This window comes from Fusarium pseudograminearum, chromosome 3 (genome assembly GCF_000303195.2).
Source record: "Fusarium pseudograminearum CS3096 chromosome 3, whole genome shotgun sequence".
Classification (NCBI taxonomy): Eukaryota; Fungi; Ascomycota; class Sordariomycetes; order Hypocreales; family Nectriaceae; genus Fusarium; species Fusarium pseudograminearum.
In genome coordinates, this window is record NC_031953.1 from 6,981,975 (window position 1) to 6,996,083 (window position 14,109).

Genomic DNA, 14,109 nt, shown 5'->3' on the forward strand with positions numbered 1-14,109 from the left:
ACAGATCCCACCCTGGTTGATGAATGAATATCCTCGATGCCCTAGAGTGAATACCCTTTTTGGTCCTCTCGATCTGTCCGCAAGGATGGCGGTAACTACCTCGTGTGGTTGCTGTATAGAGAGATGCTACTCTTGATGATCTCGGTCCTGAGTGCGGTCTTGCCTTTGGGCGCGCGCTTGGGACGGGCATTGATGGACGTCTGACAGGCTTTTTTTTCATTGCTTGCTGAGGCTTGCCTTGGTAGTGAAGAAGAAATGTGAAATGCGCTGGAATACATGTGATGAATTGATAAATTAGACGGACTCCATGAGTGGTTACTAAAATAGAACTTGATCCGCCTGTCAGATCGGATGTTGTAGGATTGGTAGTGTCCTGATGCGCCCAAGGTTTTGACAATCTCAGCTGGATTGCTCCACTGTTGACAGTGTCGAGTCAATGACAGACCTCCAATCGCAACCATACACCCGGCAGCCGTCAACCCATCTCCATTTTGTCGTACCAGACACTAGGCTAGAACTTCTTTCGACAACAAGAAACATCAAAAGGCACAACATGTAACATGGGCGCGTCATGAAGAGGTCTGCTGGCCGACTGGCAGAGGCCGAGAATAGCGATGAGCTGAGTATCTTTTATGAGGCTTGCGGAGCGATCAACTGTGGTTCAGGTTGCCTAATGATATGGTCTTGTTCGGGCTGGTGACACCATCTTCCGTCGCCTCACAAGGCTGACTTTACCTTCACACCAAGTTATTCCACACATATTCCATGAGAGGCTAAGAAACCGAAATTGATCAATTTGTCTAACTGGGTATCCTTCCAAATAATTACCATAAAATATCTAAGAGCTATGAAAGTCCGGCAAAGCGCTAAACAACGAGTAATCATAACAAACAGGGTCCAAAAACAGCGGATCAAACCGAGGCATCCCTGAGTCAACATTCCCACGCGTCGGCGACACAAGAGTTAAATCTCCTCCCTGATCAGCTGCACCAGGCATCGCCGGCGAGTTATTTGGAAGCGTCTGACACAAAGGTAGTGCATTCATCCTATCCATAGCGTCGGCGATGAGATCCGATGCACAGCAGCGAAGACGATCGTACTCGGATTCTGCCATGGGCCATATCCGTCTCGCGCTTTTTAAACAACCCAGTACTAGAGTTACGCGGTTGTAGTGGTGTTCGAAACATTCGTCTGGGTGGCCTTGCGAGGTGGCGAGCTGGATGAAACCGCAGAGTGCTAGAGCTGGTATGACAAAGGGTGTGTGCTTGGGGACGTTGGGGCAGAGCGATATGCAATCTGAGATACGTCTTGATGCATCTGTTGCTTTTATTCCCTGGATTAATGTCGTAGATGATGAGAGAGGATGGTTTTGTGCGATTGGTAGAAATGGGTCTTTGCTATCTGCTAAGAGAAAGTGTAGATTGCTTCGGGGGAGATGTAACAGCATGCTGGCGAGTGCGATGATCATGTGTGCCTGAAACATCATCTCGTCGATGTTTCCATACGAGTCAACAATCTCGAGTTTGCCCGGCGGTAAATGGTTCGACCAGCTTAGAAGAGCGTTCTCGATTGATTGTGAATGGTCATAGCTGCTGTTCTTTAGCTGATTCAACAACAAAACTCGACCAAGAATCGTGGCTGCTTCGATGCGATAGCTAAACGACGAAAATGTCACATCGCCGGTCGAGAGTACCCGTCGTTTGAACTCGAGAACATGGTGAGGTTGGGGGATGTCGAGGCGACCTGTGTAAAATGCTTCTTCGCAAGGTAAGCAAACCTTTGGAGGAACGCTGCTGCATCCAAGATTCATCGTCTTTGGTGGTATGGCCATGAGAATATCTGTAACGTAAATCTCCCACCATGTTCTCCTCAAGCTCTCTGCTTCAATGGGATTGTCTAGTTGTCTCGCTGCGGCAAAATCGTTGAGGTGCATGCCGAGATCCATAGCCATTCTCGTGCACTGCTCGAATGTTTTACCTGCTGCATCGAGGTCTCCGCCGAAAAAGAGTAGAATGGAGTAGATGAGAAGAGACTGGACCATGCATGTCGAATTGTCTGTCATGGATAGCATATCTGTCGTCACAGCAGCGCGGAGTTGCGCGTTGGGTCCTGAGGGTGCGTAGTGAGATCCAGCAAAATCTACCATGCGTCGAAGATACGGTGGGTAGTTGCGAGAGGTGAAGACAGAGCTGGGAACGAGAAATGGGTGCGCATTGTGGAAGTTTTCGTAGTAGAGCCGAAGAAGTCTGTCGTTGTCGGATGAGGGCTGGATAGGTGCTTGCGTATTCATGCCTAAATTGGTGCTCTCAATTGCTTGCGATATCAGACCAGGGTCAAGGTGATGGTAGAAAGCCATAGCGGGATCATTGGAAGGTTGCTGCACTTGAGCTGGTCCTTGAGTTTGATGATCGCTCGCGCGTCTATCGCTGTGCGAACTCTCTGACACTGAGCTTTGGTGCGTTTGTCGCCGGGTGAGTTGTGGTAATCCATTGTTAGAAATAGCATCTTGGGTCAATCCAGACGAGGGCAACGTCTCTTGCGACGAAGAAGTTGGCGTGATGGGTAGACTAATGGGATTCACAATTACAGACTCTACAAAACCAGTAGTAGACGGCTGTTCGCTCTGCGCAGATCTCATCATGAGTCTTTTCGGCTGCGTCTCAAGTATCGAAGAGCGATGCTTCTTTCTGCGTCCGCCGCGTCGCGACGGCTCGTAGAAGCAGACCTGATTTGTCTCTGTGCATCGTGAACAGGATGGTTTCCCCGCATCGCATTTGAGGTGCTGCTTTCTGCAGACGGTGCAAGCGAGAGTCGCTATACCAGTCGGTTTGACTGATGGCGATGACGATGTTGATGATATTGCCATTGCGACGCTTGTGTGGAAATGGGAGATGGTTAGAGTGAGGATGGGTGGATTCGTGGTGAGGATGAGTCGGCGATTGAACAAGATAAGCGAATTTTGCTGGGTAGGACAACGTGTAACGTGAGAGGAGATAAGACAATAATGTCCTTGGAGTGGTCAAAGATAGGGCATTCAATTGTTTGCTTTATCTATGTGAATATCTGATGATGGTGGGCGAAACATCATATCACTTTGACATGTCTGAGTATCATGTTATCTCAAAGAAGCAGGACCAAAAAATGAAACCCCGACTTTCCAGGTGGATGCTCACCGACTTATTTGGAGCATTCTGACTGGTAGATGTACCGATAAGCTCAGACGTGAACAATCCACACCAAGACCAGGACAATACGATATCCCAGTCATTGTCTTTCTATCTTTGAGATCTCCTGATGATTTTACAAGACACCGTGTCATCTAACACTTGTCTAAGTTCTAAGACGTTCTTGAATTGATGATTGAACTCAATATCGATGTGTGTACACCGAATACTAGCCCTGACCTCGGCATTTCAATCGCCGAACAAAGGGCAGAAGCGGATATCTCCGGCTGTTGATCGTTGTGATCTACACCAATCATCTTCGACTTTGAGTCCCCGATTGCTATCCCTTGACATCTGTGCTCAGTTACACCTTGTTCGGCGATTCAATACCATTTAAACGAACATTGGATTGTTTATATGAAGTCTGTACTCACCGTAAAGCTGTAACAAATATCTTCTAGCCAATATCCAGAAACATTAAATTTCTAATATACCAATTTGGTCTTTTTGTTTAGCAATTCCTTCACAATGGCTGCAGTTTCTTCCCGGTTCGCTCCTCTGCCATTGACCCAGCCTCAATCTTCCTGCAGGTCACAGGCTTCGATCAACATTGAAGGTCCCAAAGCGTATACCTTGAACAATTTCATCGATGACGTAAAAGTTCATCTTGGCGAGTCTGGAGGCATAGGATGTGAGGATGTCGATGAAGATTACATCATCTCATTAGCAAAGAAGTATATGTCGAATCCGAATGATTGGGCACGCTACTACCACAATTGCCCCGGCAAGAATTACACACGCAGTGCAATCATTAACATTAACAAGAAAGCGAATATTGTGAGTCAGTTCTATCCTGCTTGATGGCACCAGAACTAATTATCTGTAGCTATTGTTGGTATGGAACCCAGGCAAGGGATCGCCAATTCATGACCATGCCAACGCACACTGCATCATGAAGGTCCTGGCTGGCGAATTGACAGAAACTGTCTATGATATGCCAGAAACAGGTTGTGAGAACCAGCCTCTATCAATCAAGAGCGATACTACGCACCAGGCCGATCAAGTCACATATATTTCCGACAGCATTGGCTTGCATCGCGTGCACAACCCCCATCCCACCAACGTGGCCGTTTCTCTTCACAGTATGTTGCTCGCAAATTCTAATCTGATTATTGACTAACTCTATCCTAGTTTATACGCCACCCAACGCTGCCGATATTGGTTACAACATCTTTGACGAGTCGACAGGCCGAGCGAGCTTTGTTCCCAGAGCACAAGCGCATTAGATGGATCTTTTTGAGATTTACTTTGATACCCCAGTTGCTAGAGATTGGAGCGACGTATTGTTTTTGTGTTATGAGTTTTAGATAGTAAGTCATTTTAGACATAGGTATTAAATGCAATTTCTATATTTTATAGAACTGTATGTCTCCATGTTGTCTGTAAGAGGTATAGTTGCTTATATATCCTTGTAATTGGCTGAGTATTATCTGAGACTCTTGCTTGGTCAGCTTCCGCGGAAGCACTGCTTACCATCCGTCAACCATATCTTCAGCTCCATAACTTCCACGGAACCTCTTCACAGCTCATCGACTTGATATGTGACTAGATTGGACCTTTCCCAACAACTATTGTCCTTGTACTAAAGAACATCATGCAGCCCACCAATCGTCCCCGAAAGGTACCGCAACCATCCGAGATAACAACACAGTCCTATGCTTACCAATCCAGGCTTGTGATCTTTGCTACACGCGAAAGATAAAATGCGACGGACAACAGCCGCAATGTTCAAACTGTGTCAATTACAAGACTGTCTGTACCCATGCCGCCCGAAGTAGGAAGTGGAAACCCAAAGCCCAGCAAAATGTCCAGCGTTCAGATGCAGAAGAGATTCGAAGTCTGCAGGCACAAATGCAGCAATTGCAGGTGGAGCTGGTATGCCCTGACATTATGTCCCAAACCAAAGAGTCACTGACATGAGATTACAGGCTGAATATCGGGAGCAAGACAAAGCACTTGTGACCCCGACACCATCGCAGGATATGCTTATCAGCGATGAGTTTATAGATGCCGAGAACTCTACCAACAGCATGAAGCTTCCTCCACTGCAACAGACCATGCACATGACTGGAATCTTCCTCAACACTTTCAACTCAATGATGCCACTCTTTAATCCTGACTCCCTTCTACGCCTCATTGGAGAAACATACGCCGTCCAGCCACGACAGCGTAATCCTGTCTCATGGGCTGCCATTAACGTTGTATTGGCTCTAGCGTGTCATCAGATGCCTGATGACAGTGAGATGAACTCTGAGTGTGGCATAGCAAGCGACTACATAAAGAAAGCTCAATCGGTCATTTGGACTGTAACGCTAGGCGAAACTGGAATACTCAATATCCAGACACTGATTGGTATGGCCATGCTACTACAAACAGCCAACGACACAACGCCAGCCTTGGTCATCATATCAGCAGCCATGCGACTCATTCATAAGATGGGGTTGCACAACCGCCTCTCTACAGAGCACCTGAGCCTAATCGAGCAGAGACAACATGCTTACGTCTTTTGGCTGGCCTATATAGTGGATAAGGACCTGAGCCTGCGAGCACAACAACCTTCAGTACAGCTCGACGACGATATCGACCTCGACCTACCGATGGAACTGCCAGGCGTTTGTAACGGTGATTCTGAAGCAGGCATTGTTACGACAGTTGACGGAAATACGGGGCTGAACTATCTCCTTGCTCGAATACAACTCGCCAATATACAAGGCAATGTATACGATCATCTCTACTCAACGCGCGCATCAAAACGAACCCCAGAAGAAAGAAAGATATCGAGGGAAAGAATTGTCAGAGCTCTTGATGACTGGAAAGCATCTATCCCCTCCGACTTTAACGGGGCCAACGTGGTCACCACTACGAGCAACAACCCTTCAGTCGCAGCCTTTTTCTGTATTCTTCATACAAGAAGTCTGTTATGTCTGAGTCTGATCACTAGATCTCATGCTTGGGATGAGCAGTGGGTCGGTAGCATACGCGAGTATGGAAGAGGGACGCAAGCGCTACAGCTACCTAGTGAGTGGACTGCGATGGTCGGAGAAGCGAGAAATTATATGATATTATACGAGCAAGTGCACCAAAGACATAGCTGGCTGAGGTGGTGAGTCTGCTAAACTTTGCTCATCCATCAACAGCAGAGGCTGACATTTCTAGGTTTGCTGCATGCACATACATGTCAGCGATGGTCCTACTCACAGCAAATAACCTGAACGATTCTCAGCACGCAGACTTTGCGCAGGACACAGACCGCATTGAAAGAGCACTTGTGTGGTTCCAGGAACACTTCAAAGAAAAGCCATGCAAGATGTCTGCTATGCTTGGAGATGTTTGCACTGAAGCTGTGGAGGCAATGAAGCAGAGGCGCGCGAACAATGTTGCTGGGGCTGTTGAGGATATTTGGCTTACAGGATTTATTGGTGACAAAGGAGCGATTTGGTGAGATACGGCGGTACGACAAAGGTGGAACGTCAACGAGAGTCAAATTAAACATCATTATTGCACGACACCATGAATAAGTAAAACCACTGCATGAAGTCTCATCGACTGTTCCCCTTCTCCCGCCCTGGTACCATACCATAGCAATGACGAACCCCGATCAATCATTCGTCTCACTAGTGTTCACGCCACTTAATTTCCACTAATGCTAGTGATAGTAGGGCTATTGGACCTAAACTCAACCGTGTGACTGCCATATGTGTTCCAAACGTTAAGAAGATAGTTGTCAGGCTCGCTGTCGACAAAGGTATAGCTGTAGGTGTCTTGAGTCGAGATGGTGAGTTTATACCGGTAGGGTGAGTATCAAGGCGCGTTCTCAAGCTTGTACCAGGTGATAGCTGTCTGTTGCTGGACGTCAGAGGAGGTGGCGCCCTCAGTACCAACTTGCCAGTAAACTTTGATGAAGGAGAATGGAGGTCCTGAGGCGGAAGGCGCATCTTCTCCTGATGAGCCATCGAAAATATCGTAGTCGGAGACCTTGACGTGATAGTCTTGGCCGTTTTCGCTCGTGAGGTCTAACCAGCCGACCTGAGCGTCTGGGAGAACATCTTCGGTAATTTCGGCCATCTTGCAGCAGTGATGTCTGAACTTGGAGGATTTGAGGAAAGAGAAAGGTACTTGGATTGTAGTGTATGTTTGTCGGGATGTGAAGTTGTTGTGGTTGATTGGATGATGATCGAAAGAGAGGGCTGTTGGCTAAATTTATAATATTAATGCTAATCTGCTTTTCATTGTACGTCCCTCATGATATGAAAGCCTCAACGTCATATTGATGTTAAGCTACAGCCTCAACTGAGTTCAATCGTTCCAGCTTACCTTACAGAAGTGCTTTTTAGCCCCCTAGTCTGCAGCCATCGCGTATGTGCTTTACACCTCGTAGCCCTATCTTGCGTGACGTGTTGGGATGGGATGTACCGAGCATGAAGCCTAAATAGACGTTACGAGAAAGTTGCAACGAACAGCGTAGTCGATAGCACTTCGTAGGAGAAATAGCGCCGGAACTAACGCAACGCCCGAGTGGAAGGCGTCCCCGGTAAGATTCGATCGCGAACGGTACGGCCCATTTGAGGGCCGCTAAAAGAGGGGAAGTGAATCATTAAACGTCTCTGTATCATGCAGGTGGACGTAATTGACCTGGGGGATGCCGTTGAAACATCAATGTGTTTAAATTAAACGGTTTAGTTGGTAGCTGAGCACACCGGACGGTCCGAGACTACGCAGTCACGTCGAGCGAGTCTAAATCTACAACCAAATAATATTTGAAACAGAACCCAACCGAAAGGTTATGTAGATGGTGTCATCGGCGGCATAGCCCTCAAGTGATGCTCGCTCTCAACTGAGAGCATTAGTCGTATTGAAGAGGTCGAACAAGATGGAGTACTCATCGACCTGGCTCGTGGAACCCTCTATGTTTTTATCCTTGCTCTGTCAGCGTCCTACGAGAAATAGCCAAAAGGTTTGCATTGCGAATACTGGTTTCGATCAAGGCAAGATGGTAGATGAGCTAAGCATCCAAGTTCATCCAGCTTTCAACGGTCGCGTCGAGTGTCTGGAGTCACTTTGGCTTGGAGATGATAGCAAAGACACTGCAGGCCATGGAACTCACATGCGCGCATCACATTGAGGTAACAGTATTTGCAAGAATGACAATATTCGTGTTCGAGGAGTAGCACCAAGGGCTACTCTCATGGTGCAATCTATCGCGCAAGTGTCTAGAGATCCCAACAAGGGTGCCATCAAAGTTTTCATGGATCTTGGCCTTCGATCATTCTCAAACCGTTACAAGCTCAGTTATCTCATCCACAGTAGCTCGTGGGTTAAGATCTGGGATACAAAGACCGGCTAGTTAGGATACGAGGGTCAAGCATGGGACATTGACAAGTCGGTCATCGACCATCAAGACTTTGTCGTTCTGGTAGCTGGGAATAATGCTGGGAAGTCAAGTCTAAAAGCAATCATATGTGTGCTGTTGGCTCAGCTTTCAACTGCATCACAGTTGGGGCGACAGGAACAACACGTCCCAACGATAACTACGGACCTGACAGCGAGGTTGGTGCAAAGACAATGACGAGAATTAACGACACAGGTAATTTTAGCAGCAGAGGTCCAACCAAACCTGGCCGGGATATCAACGGCAATGGATATGCCGGTAGAACAAAGCCTGATGTTGTAGCTCCTGGTGTGGCCATATTGTCAGCTGCATCAAGAGCAATGGCTAAGGATTCAAGAAACAGGGTGATGTATGGACGTACTGAAGATGATGATTGGACCTTTATGTCAGGCACGAGCATGTCGACACCTCTTGTCGCAGGCTGCGTGGCACTGCTTCGCGAAGCTCTGGAGGAACATGGCAAGGAGAAACCTAGCGCGGCGCTCATCAAGGCACTACTTTTCAATGGCGCTGTGAATTTCTCTGAGCAACTTGGCCTTGGACTGGGCTATGACTACGATCAAGGGTTTGGCCGCGTGGACATCGACAGTTCGATCTCTATGGTGAAGCTGCCTTTCTTCGTCGATGGTGGAAAGCTATTTGAAGACACACAGTTTGACGTGGCACCTTTACGTCAAGTCCCTGAGGAAGAGAGACGATGGACAAGCTCTATTATTCCTGTCCCTGCTGGATGAAACCGACTGACTGTGGCTCTTACATACCCGGACAAGCCAGCGCAGTCGGGTTCGATGCAGAATGATATCAATCTCATTGTACTATCAGAGTGAACTGAACGGCATGGGAATATGGGTAAAGGCCTAGGTTACGACCATACAAGTAAGTCCAGCACTATTTGAGAACGAGCATGAGTTAATCATGCTGCAGACAATGTCGAGAAGATTATCTGGGAGAATGTGCCTGGCGAGACCTTCAAGTTTGTCGTTTCCATCTGGAATAATGTTGATGTTGAGGCACCTACGTCATTCGCAGTAGCATGGGGTATTCGACCTTTGGCAAGACTATAGTTTGTTATTTCCTATGGTATTAGGGTTTATTATTTTCTCTCTCTTAATACGGAAATTGTTGTCTTCGAGAACATGTAGTTTCATTTCTGTACAACGTGAGGCTACCACAGAAAAACGCAACGTAGGATTGGCCGCTGGCAGTTAGGGAACAGCTTCCATGATGTCATTGTCATACCTTGCTACCTGTCAGATACCTGACCTGATCCCAAGGGTCCATATTGTTACACCATTCTCTGCTTTAGCCTACGTTGACAGATAATGTCCGATGCCCAAGTCCCCGAAACAGTGCTACAGAATGGAGCAATGTCCGACACGTACCACCTCGATTATCGATCACTTCAAATACCCTGGATATCGTCCTTGGCGACTCGGACATAAAGTGGTGACACAAAGCCGTCTTGGCTACCTCACACCGCCGAGACATCCTCCAACTAAATGACGACGAATAACTCTGGGCATACAATATGCACACAGCTTGGTTCCAATTGGTGAAGCACCTCGAAGGATTTCCCTGACAGATGGTGTTTAGGCCCTGGGCGTCGATCGCTTACCGGGTTGATTCCGGTCTTGGGACTGGCGTCATAGAGTTTTGTGGCTTTCTTCGATGCATACTTCGGTGCATATCATAAATGCCATGCCGCGTGGCCACTTCCATGTGCATTGTAAATTCCGAAACGCTTTTGAGATTGAGTATGAGATGGGTATTACGAGTCCGTGTTATCTCTGTGTCTGTCGCATCATTATGAAGCGGTATAGCTTGTCCCTTGCCACGTTTGATTAAATCTCCACATGCTCAGCTCCGCTTTGCTTCTTGACGTATTGTGAATCTTGGCCCCCAAGGCTCGGCGATTTCTGCTTTGACCTCACCTGCATATCTATGCCTTGATCCCACCAGTTTCAACCACAGCCTCAAGATCAGAGTTTCAGTTACCAATCAAGCACTTAAAAATGCTAGATCATCACCAAGAAAGACTTATTGTCTTGGAATTCCACTACAGAGAGTGGCTTTTGTTTAAAGGGACCACGCGGACATTATGTGATGCTGACATGTTAATCGCCAAGAACAGGCATACGTCAGCTTGGGCGTCATTGAATTCTCCATGTGGTCAACATAAGGGTCCTTTCTCTTTGTCGTTTAAACTTTCGGAATTAAGCCACGAGTTTTGTCAGCATCTCCGTTCCTCAAGTCCATGGATGGCGGGATCCGAAACCCGGGCTTGCCGGAACACGTAGTGTATCGGGACATTTAAGCTTATTCAACGTAGTTTCAGGCAGGGTTTGTGTCATTTACTTACTGATGACAACGTTTGCAACGGCTTTCATAGATCGTTTTAATATTTTATAGATGAGAATGAATAAATATTGCATGTGAAATTCAGCCCGTTGAGGCTCTCTGCCTTATATGACGTACGTTACAGCGAGCGCTCTATCTGATCGTTTCTGGTAATTGCTCGCGGTCTTCGCTCTCCGAGCCTGACAGCCTGTTAAGCTGAGCAAACATACAGTAGGTACATACCTGCATCACTGACGAAATGTGAGTGGCTCAGCTGCCTTGGAATATGCCGATCATGCCGAGGCTGCTTAAGGCCTTGGCTTCGCTAACTGGCCAAGACCCATGCCTACCATCTCCGTCCCTGTGTCATAGATGGGGGCCGAAACCACGAGCGTCTTATATGTACTGAAATGCCAGTAAATGTCCTTTGCAGAAGGATGTGCTTTTCTCCAGAAACGTTATATCGTAAACGGTATCTGGTCAAGCAGCTATGAGTCTCTTGAACCTTTTTCTATTACTTGTCCTGCAGGTCTTTCCTCTTCTCCAAGTACAAGGTAGGTGACTCGCAACAAGATTTGGTTGGCATATCTTGTCAAGGTCAACCTGCTGACATCACCAGCGCTATCGAGATCAAAGGACACAGTTGATCAGTCGGCGGTTATCGACACGCTCCGGTTCTCACAGGATCCCCACACTATCGGTGCTACTTCTTCATTCCAAGTAGGATTCGACGTTCCCTATGAGCGACAACATATCACTCTCAACTTGCAACCATCACGACATGTGTTGACACAGACAACAACCATCGAGCACCTCAAGCCGAACAAGAAGTATGGTCAGGTGATGGACGTGAAGGGCAGCAGCCCGTTGCTATTCAAGGGCGCTGCGTTTGTAAATAACGGCGATGAGCAAACACAACGGAGAGTAGGGTGGGCGCGGATAATGGTACGATATCGGGAGGGACGACATGTAATCGAAGGTACCTTTACCAATGACGGCACTTATCACCACATTTCCCTCGAATCCAATTATCGGAGGACCCGAAGACTGGAAACGAGTAACCAGAGTGAAGCGAAACGAAGGATGATAGTCTGGAAGGAGTTGGCCGGCAGCGAGCATGATGCTATCCTGCAACGGTCAGTGTTGGAGAAACCAAGCTGTGAAGCCCAGCGATTCGATTCCCAGCAACTTGCATCAGAAGAGCTTGCTCGAGCCGAGGGCGATGGCAAGCCAAGCACCCCAGTTGGCCTCTCTCGTCGGGATATTCCCGACGATTGGTTCAACCCTGCGTCCCACATCGGCGACACTGACGGATGCTTTTCATCACGACGAGTCGCTCTGATCGGAATCGCCGCCGACTGCTCGTACACGGCCGAGTTTGACAGCGTAGAAGATGCTCGCGACAAAATTGTCTCAATAGTCAATGCTGCATCTCAGGTGTACGAAGACACCTTCAACATTGCCTTGGCTATCAAGAACTTGACCCTGGCCGACCCATCTTGTCCCTCGGAAGCCTCGACCGCCATACCCTGGAATCTTCCATGCACCGAACGCATGACTATAAACAACCGCCTGAACATCTTTACCAGATGGAGAAGCGGAAATCGCGACGATAACGCGGTATGGTCCCTGTTCACGGCTTGCAAAAAGGACACAGCAGTTGGAATTGCCTGGATCGGCAGTCTTTGCAACAAATCTCAACGATCAACTTACAGCAGAGGAGGCACTGCGTCTGCAAACGTCATTGTCCACACGGCACTAGAGTGGCAGGTCTTTGCGCATGAGTTGGGTCATAACTTTGGCGCCTCTCACGACTGCACATCCACTGAGTGTAGGAACGGTCGCTCTAGCTCTGACAACTGTTGTCCACTCAGTCGATCTACGTGCGATGCGCGTAACCAATACCTTATGAACCCACATGCTAGTCGGGGAATTGAGGAATTTTCGCCTTGTACTATTGGAACAATCTGCAATGCCATCGGGGAGGAGGACATCGACACAAGCTGTCTTGTGGATGAGGATGATATCCCCGACATCAACGATAGCCAGTGCGGCAATGGAATCGTTGAGCCTGGGGAAGCATGTGACTGCGGAAGTGATTGGCAATGCCGTTCAAATTCCTGCTGCGATCCAGATACCTGCCAACTTCGAAACGGCGCCGAATGCGATCCAGCCTCTGATGGTTGCTGCACCGATGAATGTCGCATCGCTAGTAGCGGCAGGGTGTGCAGAGCAAGTACAGGAAGCTGTGATCCCGAGGAGCGCTGCGATGGAAGTTCAGGTCAATGCCCCATCGACGAACAGAGCTGCGACGACCAAGATGGTCCTGATGATGACTCTGATGGAAGTTGGTTCGATAACAACCGCACAGCTGTTATTGCGACGGCGGCTTCGGTTGGCGGGTTGGCTCTACTTTTGATGCTTTACTGCATTTTCCTGTGCGTGAAGAAAAAGAAGAGGGATAAGAAGCAAAGAGAAGCGAAACTTCGAAGTGGAAGTATCAGCGATGGACCGAATGCTCCGTCATTTGATCAGACGAGAGGGGTTTCCCAGATGCCGACTGTGCCTGGGATGCCACATAGATATGGATAGTTTGGTATAGAGAGTTTTTGGCATTGGTGTTTTGATGGATTAGATACCATGAGTATACGATGAAATACAATGTTGACGAATTTGCAGATTGTTTATGCTTGTTACTAGGCAACTGAAGTAGTTGTGGCGTGAAGATGAGCAAACATGAAGGCGCAGTAGAAAAAGTGACCGGCATCCATTGAACTTGGCCTTAACATACATAATGCTCAATCTAACTACCGGGTTCCAACATTGCCAAGTAGCGTGTTGATCAAAACGGAACTCGGTGATGCAGGCAGTGATCAATCTAGCTACACGCCGATATCATGCTGCACGTCCGACCTTTAGATAAACAATGAACTTACCCATCACGGACTTGGTGCAAGGTACGAATATACTGCGGCATTTAAATCCAACAATCAATCGCATGATTTGCTGATGGATATCAGGCAACTGATCAAGAGCCTGTCGCTACCCCGGGATATAACACATTTATTAAGAGATCACCAATTTAACTTCCCCGCACGATGCCGGCAAGAGGTCAAGTTTACTGTGATAGCTGGCATTGACACTACCTTCTGCATTCAG

At 47.7% G+C, this 14,109-nt stretch overlaps 7 protein-coding genes across 7 annotated transcripts; 5 read left to right on the forward strand and 2 right to left on the reverse strand.

Annotated features, from left to right (window-relative positions):
- Window positions 1-838: 838 nt before the first annotated feature.
- On the reverse strand, window positions 839-2,866 carry FPSE_08791 (uncharacterized protein; the record flags this gene model as incomplete). The annotated part of the gene is made up of 1 exon (XM_009261909.1): window positions 839-2,866. One exon carries the CDS (start codon window positions 2,864-2,866, stop codon window positions 839-841), a length of 2,028 nt encoding a protein of 675 aa, XP_009260184.1.
- Window positions 2,867-3,692: 826 nt separating this feature from the next.
- FPSE_08792 (uncharacterized protein) lies at window positions 3,693-4,450 on the forward strand (the record flags this gene model as incomplete). The annotated part of the gene is made up of 3 exons (XM_009261910.1): window positions 3,693-4,001; window positions 4,051-4,306; window positions 4,356-4,450. 3 exons carry the CDS (start codon window positions 3,693-3,695, stop codon window positions 4,448-4,450), a joined length of 660 nt encoding a protein of 219 aa, XP_009260185.1.
- Window positions 4,451-4,818: 368 nt separating this feature from the next.
- On the forward strand, window positions 4,819-6,666 carry FPSE_08793 (uncharacterized protein; the record flags this gene model as incomplete). The annotated part of the gene is made up of 4 exons (XM_009261911.1): window positions 4,819-4,845; window positions 4,896-5,099; window positions 5,153-6,327; window positions 6,381-6,666. The coding sequence occupies 4 exons, from the start codon at window positions 4,819-4,821 to the stop codon at window positions 6,664-6,666; spliced, it is 1,692 nt and encodes a 563-aa protein (XP_009260186.1).
- A 359-nt stretch (window positions 6,667-7,025) lies between these two features.
- On the reverse strand, window positions 7,026-7,289 carry FPSE_08794 (uncharacterized protein; the record flags this gene model as incomplete). Its single annotated transcript, XM_009261912.1, has 1 exon — window positions 7,026-7,289. The coding sequence occupies one exon, from the start codon at window positions 7,287-7,289 to the stop codon at window positions 7,026-7,028; it is 264 nt and encodes an 87-aa protein (XP_009260187.1).
- Window positions 7,290-8,094: 805 nt separating this feature from the next.
- FPSE_08795 (uncharacterized protein) lies at window positions 8,095-9,347 on the forward strand (the record flags this gene model as incomplete). The annotated part of the gene is made up of 3 exons (XM_009261913.1): window positions 8,095-8,217; window positions 8,569-8,683; window positions 8,719-9,347. The coding sequence occupies 3 exons, from the start codon at window positions 8,095-8,097 to the stop codon at window positions 9,345-9,347; spliced, it is 867 nt and encodes a 288-aa protein (XP_009260188.1).
- A 111-nt stretch (window positions 9,348-9,458) lies between these two features.
- Window positions 9,459-9,677, forward strand: FPSE_08796 (uncharacterized protein; the record flags this gene model as incomplete). The annotated part of the gene is made up of 2 exons (XM_009261914.1): window positions 9,459-9,489; window positions 9,538-9,677. 2 exons carry the CDS (start codon window positions 9,459-9,461, stop codon window positions 9,675-9,677), a joined length of 171 nt encoding a protein of 56 aa, XP_009260189.1.
- Window positions 9,678-11,440: 1,763 nt separating this feature from the next.
- On the forward strand, window positions 11,441-13,542 carry FPSE_08797 (uncharacterized protein; the record flags this gene model as incomplete). The annotated part of the gene is made up of 2 exons (XM_009261915.1): window positions 11,441-11,504; window positions 11,570-13,542. The coding sequence occupies 2 exons, from the start codon at window positions 11,441-11,443 to the stop codon at window positions 13,540-13,542; spliced, it is 2,037 nt and encodes a 678-aa protein (XP_009260190.1).
- Between the last annotated feature and the right edge of the window lie 567 nt (window positions 13,543-14,109).